General features: G+C 42.0%; 1 protein-coding gene across 20 annotated transcripts in view; it reads right to left on the bottom strand.

Annotated features, from left to right (window-relative positions):
- Positions 1-16,621, bottom strand: part of LOC101168333 (titin) — a 198,335-nt gene that overhangs the window by 121,375 nt on the left and 60,339 nt on the right. For 17 of the 20 annotated variants that reach the window (XM_023950682.1, XM_023950697.1, XM_023950696.1 and 14 more), the window contains 23 exons: positions 16,122-16,400; positions 15,758-16,036; positions 15,396-15,674; positions 15,027-15,314; positions 14,657-14,935; positions 14,137-14,418; positions 10,991-11,269; positions 10,597-10,878; positions 10,214-10,492; positions 9,812-10,099; positions 9,409-9,687; positions 7,798-8,079; positions 7,408-7,686; positions 6,559-6,846; positions 3,883-4,170; positions 3,468-3,758; positions 2,938-3,225; positions 2,725-2,835; positions 2,356-2,641; positions 2,097-2,280; positions 1,928-2,011; positions 744-1,011; positions 234-494 (listed from right to left, as the gene is read on the bottom strand). In XM_023950682.1, coding sequence (XP_023806450.1) covers positions 234-494; positions 744-1,011; positions 1,928-2,011; positions 2,097-2,280; positions 2,356-2,641; positions 2,725-2,835; positions 2,938-3,225; positions 3,468-3,758; positions 3,883-4,170; positions 6,559-6,846; positions 7,408-7,686; positions 7,798-8,079; positions 9,409-9,687; positions 9,812-10,099; positions 10,214-10,492; positions 10,597-10,878; positions 10,991-11,269; positions 14,137-14,418; positions 14,657-14,935; positions 15,027-15,314; positions 15,396-15,674; positions 15,758-16,036; positions 16,122-16,400 — 6,003 coding nt within the window. The remainder of the gene's footprint in view (positions 1-233; positions 495-743; positions 1,012-1,927; positions 2,012-2,096; positions 2,281-2,355; positions 2,642-2,724; positions 2,836-2,937; positions 3,226-3,467; positions 3,759-3,882; positions 4,171-6,558; positions 6,847-7,407; positions 7,687-7,797; positions 8,080-9,408; positions 9,688-9,811; positions 10,100-10,213; positions 10,493-10,596; positions 10,879-10,990; positions 11,270-14,136; positions 14,419-14,656; positions 14,936-15,026; positions 15,315-15,395; positions 15,675-15,757; positions 16,037-16,121; positions 16,401-16,621) is intronic. The other 3 variants (XM_023950686.1, XM_023950689.1, XM_023950691.1) reach the window with 1 other exon arrangement.

Below are 16,621 nucleotides of genomic sequence, written 5' to 3'. Positions count from 1 at the left end.
TTGGCTGCTGGGGTTTGAGTCGATGAAATAAAGACTGAAATGACGCTGGACGTTTGTGCAAAATGACCATGAAGAACACGAAGATAGAGCACGACACATCCAAGAAGAAGAGAAAGAGGGACAATCCAACTGTCCAAGATTAGTCTCAAAGTCTGATTGGTTGAAAGAGGTTAGTAGGCTGGCCAAGCATCCACCACATCTATGCCGTTGCAGGACCATTTCCGGGTACGAACCTTCAACCCTGAGGTCTGCTGAGGACTCCAAGTGCTGGTACCTGCACGTGTATCGGCCCTGGTCTTCTGGCTTCAGGTTCATGATTAGAAGTTTCTGGACCTTGTGTTTGACCTCAGACGAGTACCTGCCTTTAATCTCTAACTGCTTGCCGTTTTTGAACCACTGAGCCGCTACATTAGGGACAGAAAACTGACAAGACAGTGTGCAGGGTTGGCCCTCCTTACCCGATGTGTCCTGCAGGTGTTTCTCCACTTCCACCTCTGAAACACAAAGGGAAGAAAATAAAGCTTCCGCATTAAGCTAAGAGCAAGAATTTTATGGATTTAAATTTGTGGATTATATCTAATTTAACCAGAACCAATGCAGGCTCTGATTTTAGTTAGGATAGGGTTTAAAAAGCAGTTCTACACCATCAATCCTGTATTGGGTATTAACATTGTCAGATCATGAGAGATTGAAGTTTAAAAACCATTAAAATATGGAACCACATGTCATTAAGCAGTACTGACCCGTGACGGTGAGCTTGGCGCTTGAGATGTGCGGCCCGCACACCACACGATAGTTCCCCTGGTCGGCTAACTGACACTTCTTGATCTTGAGCAAATGGCGGTCCTCGATGACGGTAATGTCATACTTGTCACCTGAATCTAGTTTCTGTGTGCCCTTGTACCAGGACAGCGTAATCTCTGGGTAATTGATCTTGATCTCGCACTCGAAAAGTGCCTCCTTGCCCACGAAGACAGACTGGTTGGAGATGTCCTTCACCACAGTGACAGGCTGTGAGACAACGACATCGTGAAAGTTGTAGGGTCAGAGCTGGTGGTACAAACAGCTTTTAGACATGCTAACCTGTAGATTTTGGTGGAGCTTTTGGATCAGGGATCCTGGTACTGTAGTTTTTCACATGAACAACTACTATGTTTAGTGTAATGCAAAATTGTATGCATCTTACAAAATATTAAAGTAAAAATTCCCCATGTTAAAAAATCAAGGCTTTTAATTACAGGTGGTGAAAAATCAATTAAATCTAGTGGTTCAGAAAATAACCAAAGACTTCCCAAAATAATCTTTTGTTTTCATGGTAAAACCTCAATCCTACCAATTTTTGATACATTTCTGCATTGGGGTATAACGATTGATTGACTCAATCAATGACGTGAATTATATTTATATGATCCATTGTAGGATTGATCTGTCTGATGCAAGTTTTTTATCAAATCGACCTATATTATTATATATTCATTTCAAAATGAAATTAATTGATTATATTGATTTTAAAAAATACCATTTGGATCGAGGTACAATAGGTTTATTTTACTGTAGTATAAACACAACCAAGTGCATCACAGTCCATCATTCCAGTCCAATATGTATAAAACAATTTACATTTAGAAAAGTAATGTGACCACACAGTGTGCTAGAATGTTCTAAGAATGTTCTGTCTGGATTCTTCACTATCTAGAAAACTTAACCTGCACTGTTAAGTCACACTGGTTGAAGTTTTGACTAAAGAACGAATGTACTAGTGCATTAATGTACCTAGTACTGAATGTACTAGGAGCACTCCATGGACAGTTTTCTACAACTGGAACATGGGTTTGAGATCTTTCCTTGCCGTTTACGATTGTGAGTTGTTCTGTATTTGGAGGTTTTAACTAAAACTTTTGAAGTTTTGGATGCAGCAGGTTCTCACCTCTGTCCTCTCCATCCTCTTCTGTAGGTCGGCCACCAGTCGAGCCATATCCTCTTCAGACTCTCTGTCTCCACGTTCCACTTCCTGTAACCACAGCAGAAGTACTGTTCAGGGGAGATTACGCACATAAAAACCTCTTAAACCAGCGGTGGAATTTGGTGAGCCTCACCAGTCTTCCGCTTTCTTCAGCCTTCTCTTTCTTCAGCTGTTCGATGGCCTGCAGCAGGCCGCGGTAATCAGTGATGCCATACATTCGGGCATATTTCTCGTACTCTTTGGGGTCCACATTCCTCAGGAGCTCAACGATGTCGATGTCCTTCTCCTCCTGTGGACTCTTCTGCTTTGAAGGGGTCCTGATAACAAGACACATATGATCTTATGAGTCTGACTCAGTTTGTCATAAATGTCTTTCCCATAGTGAGACTCACTTCTTCAGTTTCGTGCGCAGGTCTCCTTCAACCTGTGCCGCCTCCTTCTTTTCATCCACGTGCATTTCAGCGCTGCACTCAATCTCTCCGTGCTTGTTGGAAGCGACACACCGGTACTGACCCGAGTCTGACTTGGTAACCTCTTTAATCTCCAGCTTGGCTTCCTGGCCCTTCTGTTCAATGGAGATCCGGCCCCCGTGTGTCAGCTGCCTCCATTTTCCCTTCATCCACTTCACATTAGGGATTGGGTCTCCACCCACCTTGGCGATGAAGGTGGCGGCTCCCTCTGTGAAGAGACGGACCGTGAGTGAAAAGAGAAGTTCCAACGTTCTAATCACAGAATGTTGTAGGTTACACGTTTCATCTTACTCTCAGTGACATGTGCAGCTTTAGGTTCCTCAATGAAAAACAAATTCTCCAGTTTTTTGATTGGAGTAGCAGCTGGAGCCTCAACAGAAGCTGAAGCTGCTCCTGGTTTTTCTGCATTGGAGTGAAACAAGACCATTTATCGTTTATTTCTTGGGTTCTCAGAAAAGAACCAGCATATCATTTTGTAATAGAATTTTTAGAGAGAGCTTTTACCTTTTACTGTGACTTTGGCCTTGCAGAACTCATTGCCTGCATCATTTGTGGCTTTGCAGAGGTAATCGCCTGCATCGTGCTTGGAGGCGGGGCTGATCTCCAGACACGCTGTCCCATCGGAGAAGCTGATTCTGGTGCTGCCAACAGATGTCAGCTCCCTCCTGTCCTTCATCCATTGGATCTTCAGAGGAGGAGTTCCACAGATGTGACACCTGAGGGTAAGCTTGTCACCCTCATCCACAGACACGGGCTTGAGTGGGACATCAAATACTGGAGGCTTCTTGGCCTCTGCAAAAAAATGTTTAACAAGTTGGAAATTATCAGTCTGAAGAGCATCAGTGCTCGAATTCACCAGAAGATCTTAAGAACCAATTTAAAGCTAAGAGAAACCAACAATGGTTTGGCATAATGGAGCACTGGGGACAATAAATTTCTTTAGAGGAATTAGCTTCTTCTTTGACACGATACATTTTCATCAGGTTGTTAATCTTTTGATGTAAGTAGCTCCCTTCTTTCTCCTTGAAACCCACCAGAAATGCCCACGCTGACGTCACAGGATGCTTTTCCAGCTTCGTTGGAGGCCTGGCAGGTGTACCTACCACTGTCGGTCACCTGGCTGCTCTTAATACACAACACAGCCACATTGCTTTTAAAGCTGATGTCGTATTTATCAGAACTGTGAATCTCCTTGTCATCTTTTAACCAGTTGACAGATATGGGCTGTGAGCCAGTCACTCTGCCCTCAATTTTCACCAGTTTGCCCTCTGTGTCTTCGATGTGCTCTGAGGGTTTTTTGGTGAACATTGGAGGGTTTTTTCGCTCTGAAACCAAAAAAACAGAGTAAAAGTGGTACAAAGAGTAGGATTACCTTCCTCAAAGAAACATCATCAGGTGGACCTGAGTGTTTTTCCAAGAGCAGAGCCAAGAAGACCCAGTTTGAAATACCTTTGACTGTGATATCAGCAGAACAAGAGTCCTTGCCCATGTCATTAGATGCATGGCAAAAATATTTCCCAGTGTCACCTTTGTCTGCCTTCAGAATGGTTAGGTGAGGGGTGTTCTCCACAAAGCTGATTTTGTAATTCCCCCCAGTGCGAATATCTTTATGGTCTTTTGACCATGTAACTTTCATGGGGGCGGAGCCCGTGATGTGACACTCCAGCTCAATGCTGTCACCCACTATCACCTCCTGTGGTGACAGCTTCCTGTCAATGATTGGAGGGTATCTGGGTTCTGCAGGAAAGTGAAGGAGCATGAAGAGAAGTCAACAGATCTTCAGGGACATTTTCAGTCTGGGCAGCAAAACGGACACAAAATACGTCCCAGAGCAGCAGCTTAAAGACCCACTCCCATAATCTTTTCATCCATTGGCAAAGCGTTCCCAGAATTCTTTTTATTATGATGATGTCATTTTTAGCCTAAATTAAAAAAAGAAACTGTCATTTTCTAGAACATAGTTTCTACAGTGTGACAGGAGTTCATTAGTTATTCACCTCTGAGGTGTGCCAGGGACTGTTGGCACACTGTTGACTGTTGACCATGACTGTTTGCTTTTATGTTAAGCGCTTTGTGCTTTTAACCAAAATGAAAGGCGCTATATAAATAAATAAAGTTTGAGTTTGAGTTTATTGGAGCTATCCATCCGTACAGTTTTGAGCCAGCTGCCAGCTCCAATGAGGAAAATGAAGTTTGAATTACAAAATAATTAGAAACTCAATTTGGAGCCTAATTTCTTAGGGTGTATTCAGAGTAGGAAAATTGTTTGATCCGGACTGAGTCCGCTTAATTTTGTTTGAATTGAGTCCTGAACTGTGTGTTTCGTGTGTATTCAGACTGGTGTCAAGTGAACTTTCCTGTTCCGGACCAAAGCTTGTTAATAAAACCACGTGACAAAAGATTTTGTTTTGGTTCAGTTTCTCCACTCCTGGCACGAACCACATTCAGACTGAGGGAACTCAGAGCAAACATGGGTCAGAGAACGGTTTCTGGTCCCGCACCATCTTCCGCTTGGGTGTATTGAGACTGAAAATATGTAACAGATTACCGGGGGGAAACTAACTCCGGTTCCCTTTAAGCGAACCAGTCTGACTACACCCTCAATATATATGTTCCCCATCATCAGAAAAATGCCACAAGATGTTAAAAATATCATAACAAAAATTGTGGGTCCTTAAAAGGAGACAGGTCATGATTTCTACTTTTATAGTCCAAAGTTCACAAATAGCTGTTTTTTTAAATTGGTTTCATTAGTCGGATATTCTACTGCTTGTTCTCACATTTCAAATAACCTTTTTTTAAACTAGTTTCACGATCCGGATCATAAGTGCACGAAAAAAGATCAAATCCTTTTTTAAGTGGACTTTGTTACCAATGTCTGGAATGGCTGATTACTTTTGTAAAAAGATTAAATCCTGAAGTTATGATAATAAAAGATCCATTTCCCTCCACTTTAAGTGTCTCCAACAACAGGCTGAAACTTGTTTTATTGGCTCCACAAACATGTGAGTAAAAACAGGTGCAAAACACAATGAAAACCCGGTTTTTGTGTAAATGCTTGTGTTTTAAGACCTTCTTGATAGTGTCTTTGTCTTGATTTAATTTACCGTATTTAGTTTCATAGTTTGGCCAGGGGGATTGACTAATCCCCCTGACTTATTTGTGACTTTTTAAAAACCTAAATAAGCTCATGTATTTGCTAGTTTACCACAACTGGTTGTCCTTCGGTGTTTGTATCCCACTAAAAACCTCTAGAGGGCACTGAAGGCGTGTATCACTATTTGCTCCTAACAGCAATGCAAACGTGCCGCTGGAAACAAATACAAAATCTGATCGTTTTCCTCCAAAACTTCATATTTTTCATTCCCATGGACACATTAATAATATTTTCGTTTTTTCTTCCTTCCTTGGACTAATACGGGACAGCAACTCATAAAACTGAATCACAAAGAGGGACGGAAAAACAGCGAAAAGTGCTGTCATGCGGACGCAGCTCCTGCATTCTAAAAGGTAAAGACAAAGTAAAGATTACCAATGTTTTTGTACAGCTCTTCATAATAATAACTCTCATCTCTCAACATCATCTGTGTCTTCCGCACATTTTAAATAACATACTAACTCCCATGTTGCAATGAAGCCAAAAACGTGATGGTAGCTTCACCCCCACATGTGACGCATTCTTTGGCCAAGCACTGAGTATGGAATTTGAAGCGCATTGAAAGAGACTGTAGGCGCAGATTTGACACGTAAATTCAGCTGGGTGTGAACGCAGCATTACACGGGGTTTGGCGCATTTGTTAAGAAGTGTTGCACCTTACTCTCAAAACTCCAACCAATACTCCGGTGCAACATATACTTGGGAAACTACAATTCTTTGATGCCTGAATGATTTTTAGGTGGTGGGGATTCAGTCTCCTAAAAAGAAAGCTGTTCTTCCTCTGAGAACGCTGGAATACCTTCAGAAAGTATTAGAGATTATTAAAAACTGACAGGATGAAGGAGCTAGAAACTAGATGAATGCGTGAGAAAAAAAGAGGTGGACCAAGACTTTTAGCGCAGCTTAAAAAGTTTGATAAGGAAGCTACCCTCTCAGTTTCTCTTCATGTGAAGATCCTATTCACAAACCTTGCAAGGTCAGCTTTGCTCTGCAGGACGCTGAGCCCACGCCGTTTGTGGCCACACAGGTGTACTCCCCAGAGTGTCTCATCTCGCCACGGCTGATCTCCAGCACGGCTGTGTTGTCATCATAGAGCATGGAGAAGTCTGCCCCATGCGTTAGAGGTTTGCCGTCCTTCTGCCACGACACCTCAATGGGCGACGAGCCAGCAACGCGGCACTCAAAGCGGATAGGTTGACCCTCTGTTTCCTGAACGCTGGTGATCTTCTTGGGGAAGGATGGTGGTGTTTTGGCCTCTGCGGATGACAGCATGACAGACGTCTCACAGTTTTCATTCACTATACTGCGGATCGCTTTGCTAGCTCTTAACAGACATAGACACAAAACCATGAGGCCACTCTACACATTACTTTAAAAGTATTAACGAAAAAAGACAAGCTACAGTCTATCTTTGAAATTTTTAAGGGTTTGAGAAATCCACATTTTATGTATAAGGTGCCACCTGTCTGACCTTTGTAAACCAAGGTCAAAATATAGCATTGGAGTAAGGACACCCTCTGGAGGAAACTTATTTTGAAAACAATGTACGCAAATATAATGAAAATAAAGTTTACCCTCAAATACAAAAGAGGTTTCAAGAAAAATGTAAAAACCATGTGTTGGAAGGTACATAACTTCCTATTTTAACAGTAAAATCTGCCCAACACAAAAGGCCTTCAGGTTTTATCTGTTAGCAGGTAACACTTAACTGTGACACTTCTGACATTAAACAACTGGTGTTTGAATAAATCTAATCAAAATGTACAGTGATTCGAGGGTTTAAGTAGAAAAACCCACTAAAAAAAGACAAGGATTACCAAGCACGTTGAGTCTGCAGGTGGAGGAGGCGGAGCCTATTTTGTTCTCGGCCTTGCAGGTGTACTCTCCAACGTCAGCTTTAGTGGCTTTGCTGAGCTTCAGACAGGCCACGCCTTTGGAGTACTCCAGCTTACAGGTAGGGCTGGACCTGACTTTGCCATCAGCCTTGAACCAGGACACTTTGATCTCAGGTGTGCCTGCTACCTGACACTTTAGACACACGGCGTCTCCTGCCGTCACCTCCATCGGCTCCATTTTTTCAAGGAAGTAAGGAGGTTCTGTGCACACAAAACAACATCGGGGTAAGCGATCTCTGCAGAGTCTTAGCAAATTTTCTGAACCATGGAAAACCATTTAGAGCGTGGTGTTTACAAAAACTGAGCACTAACCCAGGATGGACACGACTGCCTCAGTGGTGTCTTTCCCAGCGTCATTAGACACTTGGCAAGAGTATTTCCCTGCAGACTCCTTATCGTCAGTGCTTAGGCACTCCAGGATGCAGGAGCTCTCTGTTGTAGTGATGTTGTACTTGTATGAAGCAAAGATCTCCTGGCCATCTTTGTACCAGTTCACTGTAATCTTGGGGGTTCCAGTGTACGAGCACTCCAGTGTTAGCGGTTTGCCCTTCTCAACCGTCACATCTTTCAGCTTCTTTGAGAAAGCTGCCGGCTCTGAAAGACATCATGAAATGTCACTTTAAAGAACAGAAATCTGCAGGAAAAGGTCCATATGTTGCCGAATTTACTAGAGAAAAAGAATAATTCCCTCTCTCAGTTCTAATCCTGCAACTTTATCAATGAACAGAAATGGTAAAATCAAAGAGGAAGCGTGAGCAGAAGATATGAGCAGGTACAGGTACAACAGATTATAAGAAACACTGTCAATTTTTGAGTAAATGAAAGAATTATTGGTGGTCCATAAAAACTGCTCCCACCTCATATGGTTAGCCTTCTGAATCATCACCACAATCTCTTTTGGGCAGAACTGTGTTCAGACGTTCTTGTCCTATTGGTTTAGGAACTTACTTACACCTTCAACTATGTGTTTTCTTATTTTCTTCTCCACACAAGAAACCCTCCCCTTACCCATATGACTCTTAACTTTCCCTACAATTTTCAAGAAATGTGAAAAATTGTTGTGGAAATGTGGAAAGGACGCGTCTTCACCTCCATAATTTATCAAAGTACCACACCACCTGACCTGTTCTGCTGTAATGACTCGCTATCCCCCAGTTTTTGTCTCAGTTGACATCTTGTTAATTGATCTTCATACTGTTATGTCACTCTATGTTCTCTCATCTTCACCTGTCCCTCCAGGTTCTTTCCTATTGTTTCTTTTCAAATATCTTCAGCAGACCTCTGCTTCCATCACTAGTAAACTTGTAATCTTTTAAAATGTCCCCTTGTCATGTGAAACTAAAGCCAATATTTTACCTGAGACCCTCACTTTCCAGGTTTAAACCTCATAAATTCAATTACATTTTATTGATGTAGTCATTTCAATGGGCTTCAAACCGGTAGTTGTGTAATAAACATGCATCATGAAGAACATAAAGTCATAGAATTCAGTTGGTAATGGATAACCTAAACTAAACAGACTAAACTAAACCGGGCATCCCTGCCCTTAGACCCGCCTTCTTGTCGCCGCCAACAGCAGTACAACACAGGCTCTTTGAACAATTGTAATTCCTCAACCGTTTACGCAATTCAAGTAATTCCAACCGATTTTCAGGGGAAGAAAAGCCCCCTTATTCAGTGTCAGAATCAGCTGGTTTACTTTGTTTGCAAAAACACTTCATGACCGTACAGCTTCACATTTCAGCGCAGTCGTTTTTCTCAGATTCAGAATCTGCTGGAATTGCGTCAAAAGTTGAAGAGTTACGGTGGTCGAAAGAATGTCAACACTGCATCTAAAGCTTCAGTTTTGAAGGGATAACACCTTGAAGACAGAGTGCAGTGAGTGCAGCAGACAGAGCCAGAGGTGTTTGCCCAGAAACTGACCTTTGACGGAGAGATTCACTGCGCAGCTCTCCTTTCCTGCATCATTGATGATCTGGCAGGTGTACTCCCCGGCGTGAGATCTGTCCACATTTAAAAGCTCCAAAACAACCTGGTTATCCTTTAAGGAGAATTCGCAGTCCTTTCCAGACAGAAGCTCCTTTGTTCCTCTGAAACATCTCAGTTTCAGGGGGGAGCTACCTTTAACTATGGCTGAGAAGGTCACCTTCGATCCTGGCATGGCTTCCACCGGCTGAGGTGGCACCACAAAAGAAGGAGGTTCTGGTAAGGGATAGAGAACAGTGTTAAGGTGGCAAACTCAGTCACTGCAATCAGAAGTTGACAACTCACAAAGATATGAGAGTTGGAGGGGGTGAACGGGAACTGACGGATGACAGGGACTTACCTTTGACCACCAGGGTGGCTGTTGTTTCACATGATCCTGCCTTGTTGACGGCTTTACATTTGTACACTCCAGAGTCTGAAAGCTTCAGTGTGGGAATGCTGAGAGTGCAGCTGTTGTCGCTGAAGGAAACCTCATGGTTGGGCCCGCTTTGTACTTCTGTACCATCATGGTACCAAGATATTGTGAAGGGTGGAGAGCCTGACACTTTACACTCCATCTCTGCTGCTTCTCCCACAACCATGTTGCAGTCCCTCAGCTTCCTTGAGAAGGTTGGAGGAACAACCTTATCTGTTTACGGGTAAAAAGAGATGCCAAGATAGTTGAAATGAGTTGTCTGTGTGGTTTTTTTTTTCAAACACAAGACACAATTTGCCGACTAACTTCATGCAGAGAGACACAGACCTAGAACTGTTAGGTTAATTTTACTTAGGTCCTTTCCAACTTCGTTCATGACTTCAAAGGTATATTCTCCAGAGTCTATTTTCTCCGTGGAGAGCACGTTCAGGCTGGAGATCATTCGGGAGAAAGAGATCTTGTATTTCCTCCCAGAGGCCAACTCAACTCCATCTTTGAACCACTTGGGTACGAGCTCTGGGGTCCCACACACTTTGACTTCAAGGGCGGCAATGTCACCGGCTGTCACGCTCAGGGCGTCAGGCATGTCCAGAATCTTGGCAGGCTCTGGAATCACCAAGAATACAACATAACATGCTTTCAATTACACTTCCAAGGATCGAGTGGAAGAGACAAACAGAGGAGAAAGAGAGAATTATACGATTACAAACCTAGAACAGTCACGTTAGCGAAACACTCCACAATCCCAGCATCGTTTTTGAGTTGACAGGTATATTTGCCTGCTGTAGTTGTGTCAGCCTTAAACACTTTAAGTGCAACTTGGTTGTTCTCATAGGTGATTTTCCTGTTGTCACCGTCCCTGAGAATGTGATCCTTGTCTTGAACCCAGGACACAGTAATGGGTTCAGAGCCTTTAACAGTGGCCATAAGGGTCACCTCCTCTCCCAGTATCACTGTTATGTTTGTCAATTTCTTCACAAACGATGGCGGTTCTGAAGAGAGGAGAAAAACAGCGCAAAAGGTAAAGTCAGCAGGGTGACAATAGAAGCTATTTTCTTTCTTTTTTAATTACTATTATTGGAGACTATCGCAGCTTCTACTGACCTCTGAGTTTAACGGATGCGTGGCAGGTGTCACTTCCTACACTGTTCGACACTTTGCACTCGTATTCACCGACATCCGAAGGCTCTATTCCAATGACATGCAGCGTAGTCGAGCTGCTCTCGCCCACCATCTTATACTTTCTGCTCTCCATCAGAGGTTTCTTGTCTTTGAACCAAGTGATCTGGAATGGAGCAGTACCACTCATCTCGCAGTACAAGCTCACATCCTTGCCCTTCAGCCCTTCGACAGACTGAGCTACTTTGACAAACGATGGGGGCTCTATAAAGAGATCAGGAAACTGTTAACAAACCAAAGGTATGAAAATCTATCCACATCTAATTCTTAAAGCTGACAGCCGTAACAGTTAAGGCAGTGGGGGAAAGGGGCACTATGGGACACTGCAACTATGTTAAAAGGGGTAATGGCACAATGCCAAACAGCACAGTTGATGTGGAGTGTTACTAAAGCCATAAGTGCATACAATACTTGTGTTAGATGCTAAAATATAGATTATTATGAATTAGGGTAGTTCGGGTATTGGTAGTATCTCATTTAGAGACTGGTCAGTGTTGGAGTATTTTAAGATGTAGCTCATTATTGACATTTGTGTCAGGTTAGCACGAAATATTAAAATATGGTGTTTCATGTTCAAGAATAAAAATTTTGTTAGAAGTACTTGAGACATTTTTAGATGTGTAATATTAAGAAAAAACCCTGAAGTTAATTTACGGGTACAATGTTGAGGTTAATGCTGGAAATGTTATGAAATGTTGGATATAAAACTCAAATGGGTCTTTGTGTTTAAGCTTGGGGGGACCACAGCTGAGTTTCAGCATTTAGAAGAAATGCATTAGGTTTTTTTTTAAGGAAAAGTGGATGTTATTGTTAAAAGTAGTTGGAAACTTGTGAAAAAATATTGTTATGAACTTATGAAGTTAAGTAAAACACTAAGTTTGAGCCTAAAGACTGAAGTAGTTGGAAAATGTTGAACCTGCACCACTGGTTGGATGGGTTCAGTCACAAGAGGATAGTAGGAATGTTGTTAGAAATATTAGGGGTTATTGAAAGTAGGGTTAAATGTACTGGTTGTGAATTGGAGTTTCAGGATTTAAGAGAACTGTATTAGAAAAAAAACTTAGTAGGGTGGTGTCAAACAAAGGTCTTCATAAACTGGTGTCCTGTTCTGTTTTGTTTTATAGATAAACCTGCTCTACCTGATGCAGAAACCAAAAATATTTGTTTTTTTCTAAAAAGAATCTGCACGGACACGGTTAATTACAAAACGAGAATAACATCGGCTCTGAAGAACTCAAGTTTGACACCTTTGGGATACACAGGTGTTCACTGTAGTTAGGAACAGAACTCAATTTTGATTGTTTTGGAGAACAACTTTAAATATTTAAAGGTCTAATGATTCCTTCAAAATTGTTTTTTTTTCAATCTCAATGTGCCAAATATTATGTATCCCGTTGATGATGAAATAAAAACCAAAGAAGAAGAAAAAAAGCTGTGTGGGAACTAAGTCAGGTGTTAATGTAGACAGTAAGAATGAATGTTTAGAAATAATGAAAAGCACATTCTACTTTTATCATCAGTGTGCAGAGTTTTGGAAACAAACACCTTCAGTTTTCAGTTATTTAAACATTCAAGTGTGTGTTGACATGTTGCTTTTGAAAAATCCATAGTCATGGAGAATAGAGAACCAAACATCTGGAGAAAAGCATACATCTCTTGTTGGCACAATACATATGTAAGTGTATATTCGATTCATTTTGTAGTAGCAAAATATGTAATTCTGGAGTCAAATGGGAGCTCCATAACCCAAACTTTAACTCTGGCATCTGTGAATCTAGCAAGGCAGGATGATAATCTCCCGCATATTAGATGTTTTACAACAGGAAGACTTTAACAACTGAAATAAGTCAAATACTTTGTCCAGTTAGTCCAGAAAAAACTGAAACAAATGTCTACAAACTTTAAAGTCCCACTCTAATTATCTTTTTATCAACCTATTTTTTAGGCAAAACTAAAAAAAACTTGTCGTTCTGCAGAGCAACAGCAGTTGTGGGTGGGGCTGTTGACGTGACGTAAGCCCGCCCCTGCTTCCCGACATCCTTCTGTTTACTCGCTCTACAGCTGTCTTACAGCGTCCCCAACCTATAATTACCGGTGAATCAAAAATGGCGAGCAATGTTGGTTATGTATCCAGTCGTACAGTTTTAAGCCAGATCCCAGCTCAGACAAGGAAAACAAAGACGAACATGAATCTAATCGTCTACAGGTGGATGCAATCAGAATGGAGCAGGGACCAATTGTAGCACCTACATCACAGCTGAAAGCGTTTTCCAACTGTATTTTTTTATCTGCTCCTGATTCACATACCATACCATTTCTGAGTATTTCATAAAGAAGTCAGAAAAGCAATTTGAAGCTTAATTTTTTTAACATATGTTCTCCATCATGCGAAAAATGCTGCCGGAACATGTTAAAAACATTTAAAAAAATAATTTCATTAATGTGGGACTTTAACTGAATAAAGCAGATTGTTCGGAGAAGCAAACAAAATTTGTTTTTTAAGCTGAGAGAGTCTAATGTTCAAAACATGACTGCAATTGCTGCTATAAGTTACTAAATGACAAACTTGTTCCTTTTTTTAAGCTTGTGTGAAAACGAAGGACCAGAAAACTGTTCCTTTACACTAAACTAACAATGTAAGTCTTATAAGGAACTTATATTTTAATATTTTATATATTTTGGACAAAAACTTGAAAAAAATTGAATGAGCAGGTGTGTTTTCTTTGTCAAAACGTAGGATGAATAAATGTTTGCTTTAAATGTGGCAGAATTTTGTCAGTGATACAAACAGACAGACTATTGTGAGTTCATTCTCAAATTAAGGTCAATATTATGCATCAAGTCACACCAAATTTGCTGACCACAGCAAGCCTGATTATGATTTATGATTAAAAATGCCCAACTCTAACAAACTCTTGGTAGAATTGCAGTGAATTGTTTAACCCCACATGCTGATCAAGAACTGTTACAGATACCAGCTTTAAGCGTCTAAAACTTCACCAATCCACAGTGAAGCTAGTGCATTAGATCATCAGTTTGTAGAGTTTTGAGAAAGTCAGTAAGAAGCTGACCTTTCACAGAGAGCGTGGTGCTGCAGCTGACACTGCCAGCATCATTCTGAGCCTCGCAGGTGTAAACTCCATCATCATCATAGCTGGTGGAAAGCAGTTGGAGAACTGCAACTGAGTCAGTAAATGACGTAGTGTAGTTGCCCCCATCTGAGATTTTGTTGTCGTGTTTGAACCAGGTCATTTTCAGAGGAGGTGTGCCAAGGACTTTACACTCCAAGCGGAGGGATTCACCCCGTTTTACAAATTTTGTGGTGGGGAGTTTCAGCACAAACTCAGGTGGTTCTGGAAGGCCAAAACATAGACACATTAGGAGTTGAAAAGATGTGGCGGCACTTGAGAAAGAACAAGTGGGCAGAGGAGCTGACAATGTTGGGTTAGAAGCAGGCAAAATCAACAAGCAGTTCCTATGGAGATGCTACATCCACAGAGATGCTTTTTCATCAAGTTGGACATATGGAGACGTAGTGATACACAACACATACAAAGCCCAAAGAGTAGATTCAAAAGATGGAGCTCCAACCTTTAACTGTCAGGTCTGCACTACATCGCACAGAGCCAGCATCGTTGCTGATCTGACAAGAGTAAACTCCACTCTGATTGGCGGCCACTGAATAGAGCTCCAAGAAGCAGGACATTCCATCCTGCCCAGTAAAACAAGTGGGCCCAGTCATGAGCTCTGTGTCGTCTTTGAACCATTTTACAGTGAATGGAGGAGTGCCGTTAAACGCACTTTTGAAGCGCACAGTGGCATTGGGTAGAGTCACCTGTGACTCGGGAGGCATCACAAAACTGGGGGGTTCTGAAAACAATCAAATAAATCAGGTTATGATATACTCACCTTTTTTTTTAAAACACTCGACCAATGAACCAAAAGAAGCACATTGTCTGACCTTTGACTGTAAGGAATCCACTGCAGTCACAGCTTCCAGCTGAATTGGTCAGTTTGCACGAGTAAGTTCCTGCGTCTGATTTCTCGAGCTGTTCTATTTCTACGGACACAGAGTTGTCCTGCTGAATGAGTTTGTGTTTGACCCCACTGGAGATTTTGCTCCCATCTTTCTGCCATTCCACAGCAATGGGGAGGGAACCAGATATTTTGCAACAGATCTGGACAAAGGAGCCTAATATTTCCTGCATGTCTACTAGTGGCTTTATAAAGCTGGGGGGAATGACTTGGTCTGTTACCGAAAGAACAACAAGAAAGTCATTAAACGTTGGCATTTTCTTGCGCACCATACAATTGTGTTTGTCACACCAACCTAGTACTACCACTTTCACTTGGCAGCAGCAGCTGCTAATGTGGTTGGCCACTTCGAACACATACTCCCCCTCATCTGTTTTCTGAGCCGCCTGGATCTTCAGGCTGCTGATGTTGTTCTCAAAGACCAGCTTGTGCTGCCTGATGGACTGAAGCTCCTTGCCATCTTTTGTCCATTTCACTCGGAGCTCAGGGGAACCCTTTACCTTACAATCCAGACTGACTGGATCTCCCACTGAGACCTTTATCACCTCAGACTTTTCTATGATCTGAGGTGGCTCTACAATTCAAAGCAAAGCCAGCAGTTGATAACGTTTTTCATAGCTTGTCATGAGTAAACAGTAATGGCGAAACACAGATTACCTTGTACTATTAGAGAAGCAGAGCATTTATCTTGCCCTGCCTCATTGGATACCTGGCAGGTGTATCTGCCACTGTGCATGGCTTCACAGGCAGGAATCCTGAGAGTCGCTACATTGTTCTCAAATGTTCTCTCCATTTTTGGATCTTCCATGATCCAGCTGTCATCTTTTTGCCATTGCACAGAGAAAGTAGGAGAACCGGTTACGACACACTGAAACTCTGCCATTTTGCCCAGAACAATGACACTGTTCTCAATTGTCTTGGTAAAAGTTGGTGGCTCTGTTAAAAGCACAATAATGTTAGATTGTCAGTACTTTCTTAAAAGTTCAGAACTTGAGGACCTGCGACTGCAAAGGGAACCGACCTTTGAGGGATAAAGTGGTCTTACATGTACAGCTTCCCACCTCATTAGCAGCAGTACACTGATATTCACCAACATCGGAAGGATTGCATTTGTGAACTTCAAGAGCCACAGTGCCATTAAGTATTGAGAAGCCATGTTTAGCACTGGGCTTGATTTCCTTTCCATCTTTGTGCCATGTTACCTCAAACGGACTTGTCCCAGCAATTTCACACTCAAAAAGGGCGCTGGAGCCCTTTACAACGTCAACTGGAGGCAACTGCCTTACAAATGTTGGTGGTTCTGAGATGGGAGAGGGAAATGTTGCATCAGTGTTCCTTTTGAATAGACATCAATTGCTATCCTTCCATTACAGCAGTTAAATTTTAAAAGAAGACGTCCTTTGAGAAAGCAAATGGTGCCTCTGACGGTCTCCATAATCTTCGCCCTTCCCGTTGTGTTTTGTCTTTTTGTGACTGGGACAGGGGTGTCCCCAGGTATTTTTTTGCACGATAGGGAGGAGT

Source organism: Oryzias latipes, chromosome 21 (genome assembly GCF_002234675.1).
Source record: "Oryzias latipes chromosome 21, ASM223467v1".
NCBI classification, from domain to species: domain Eukaryota; kingdom Metazoa; phylum Chordata; class Actinopteri; order Beloniformes; family Adrianichthyidae; genus Oryzias; species Oryzias latipes.
The sequence above is the reverse complement of the archived record's forward strand: the minus strand, read 5'-3'. Positions and strand labels throughout refer to the sequence as shown.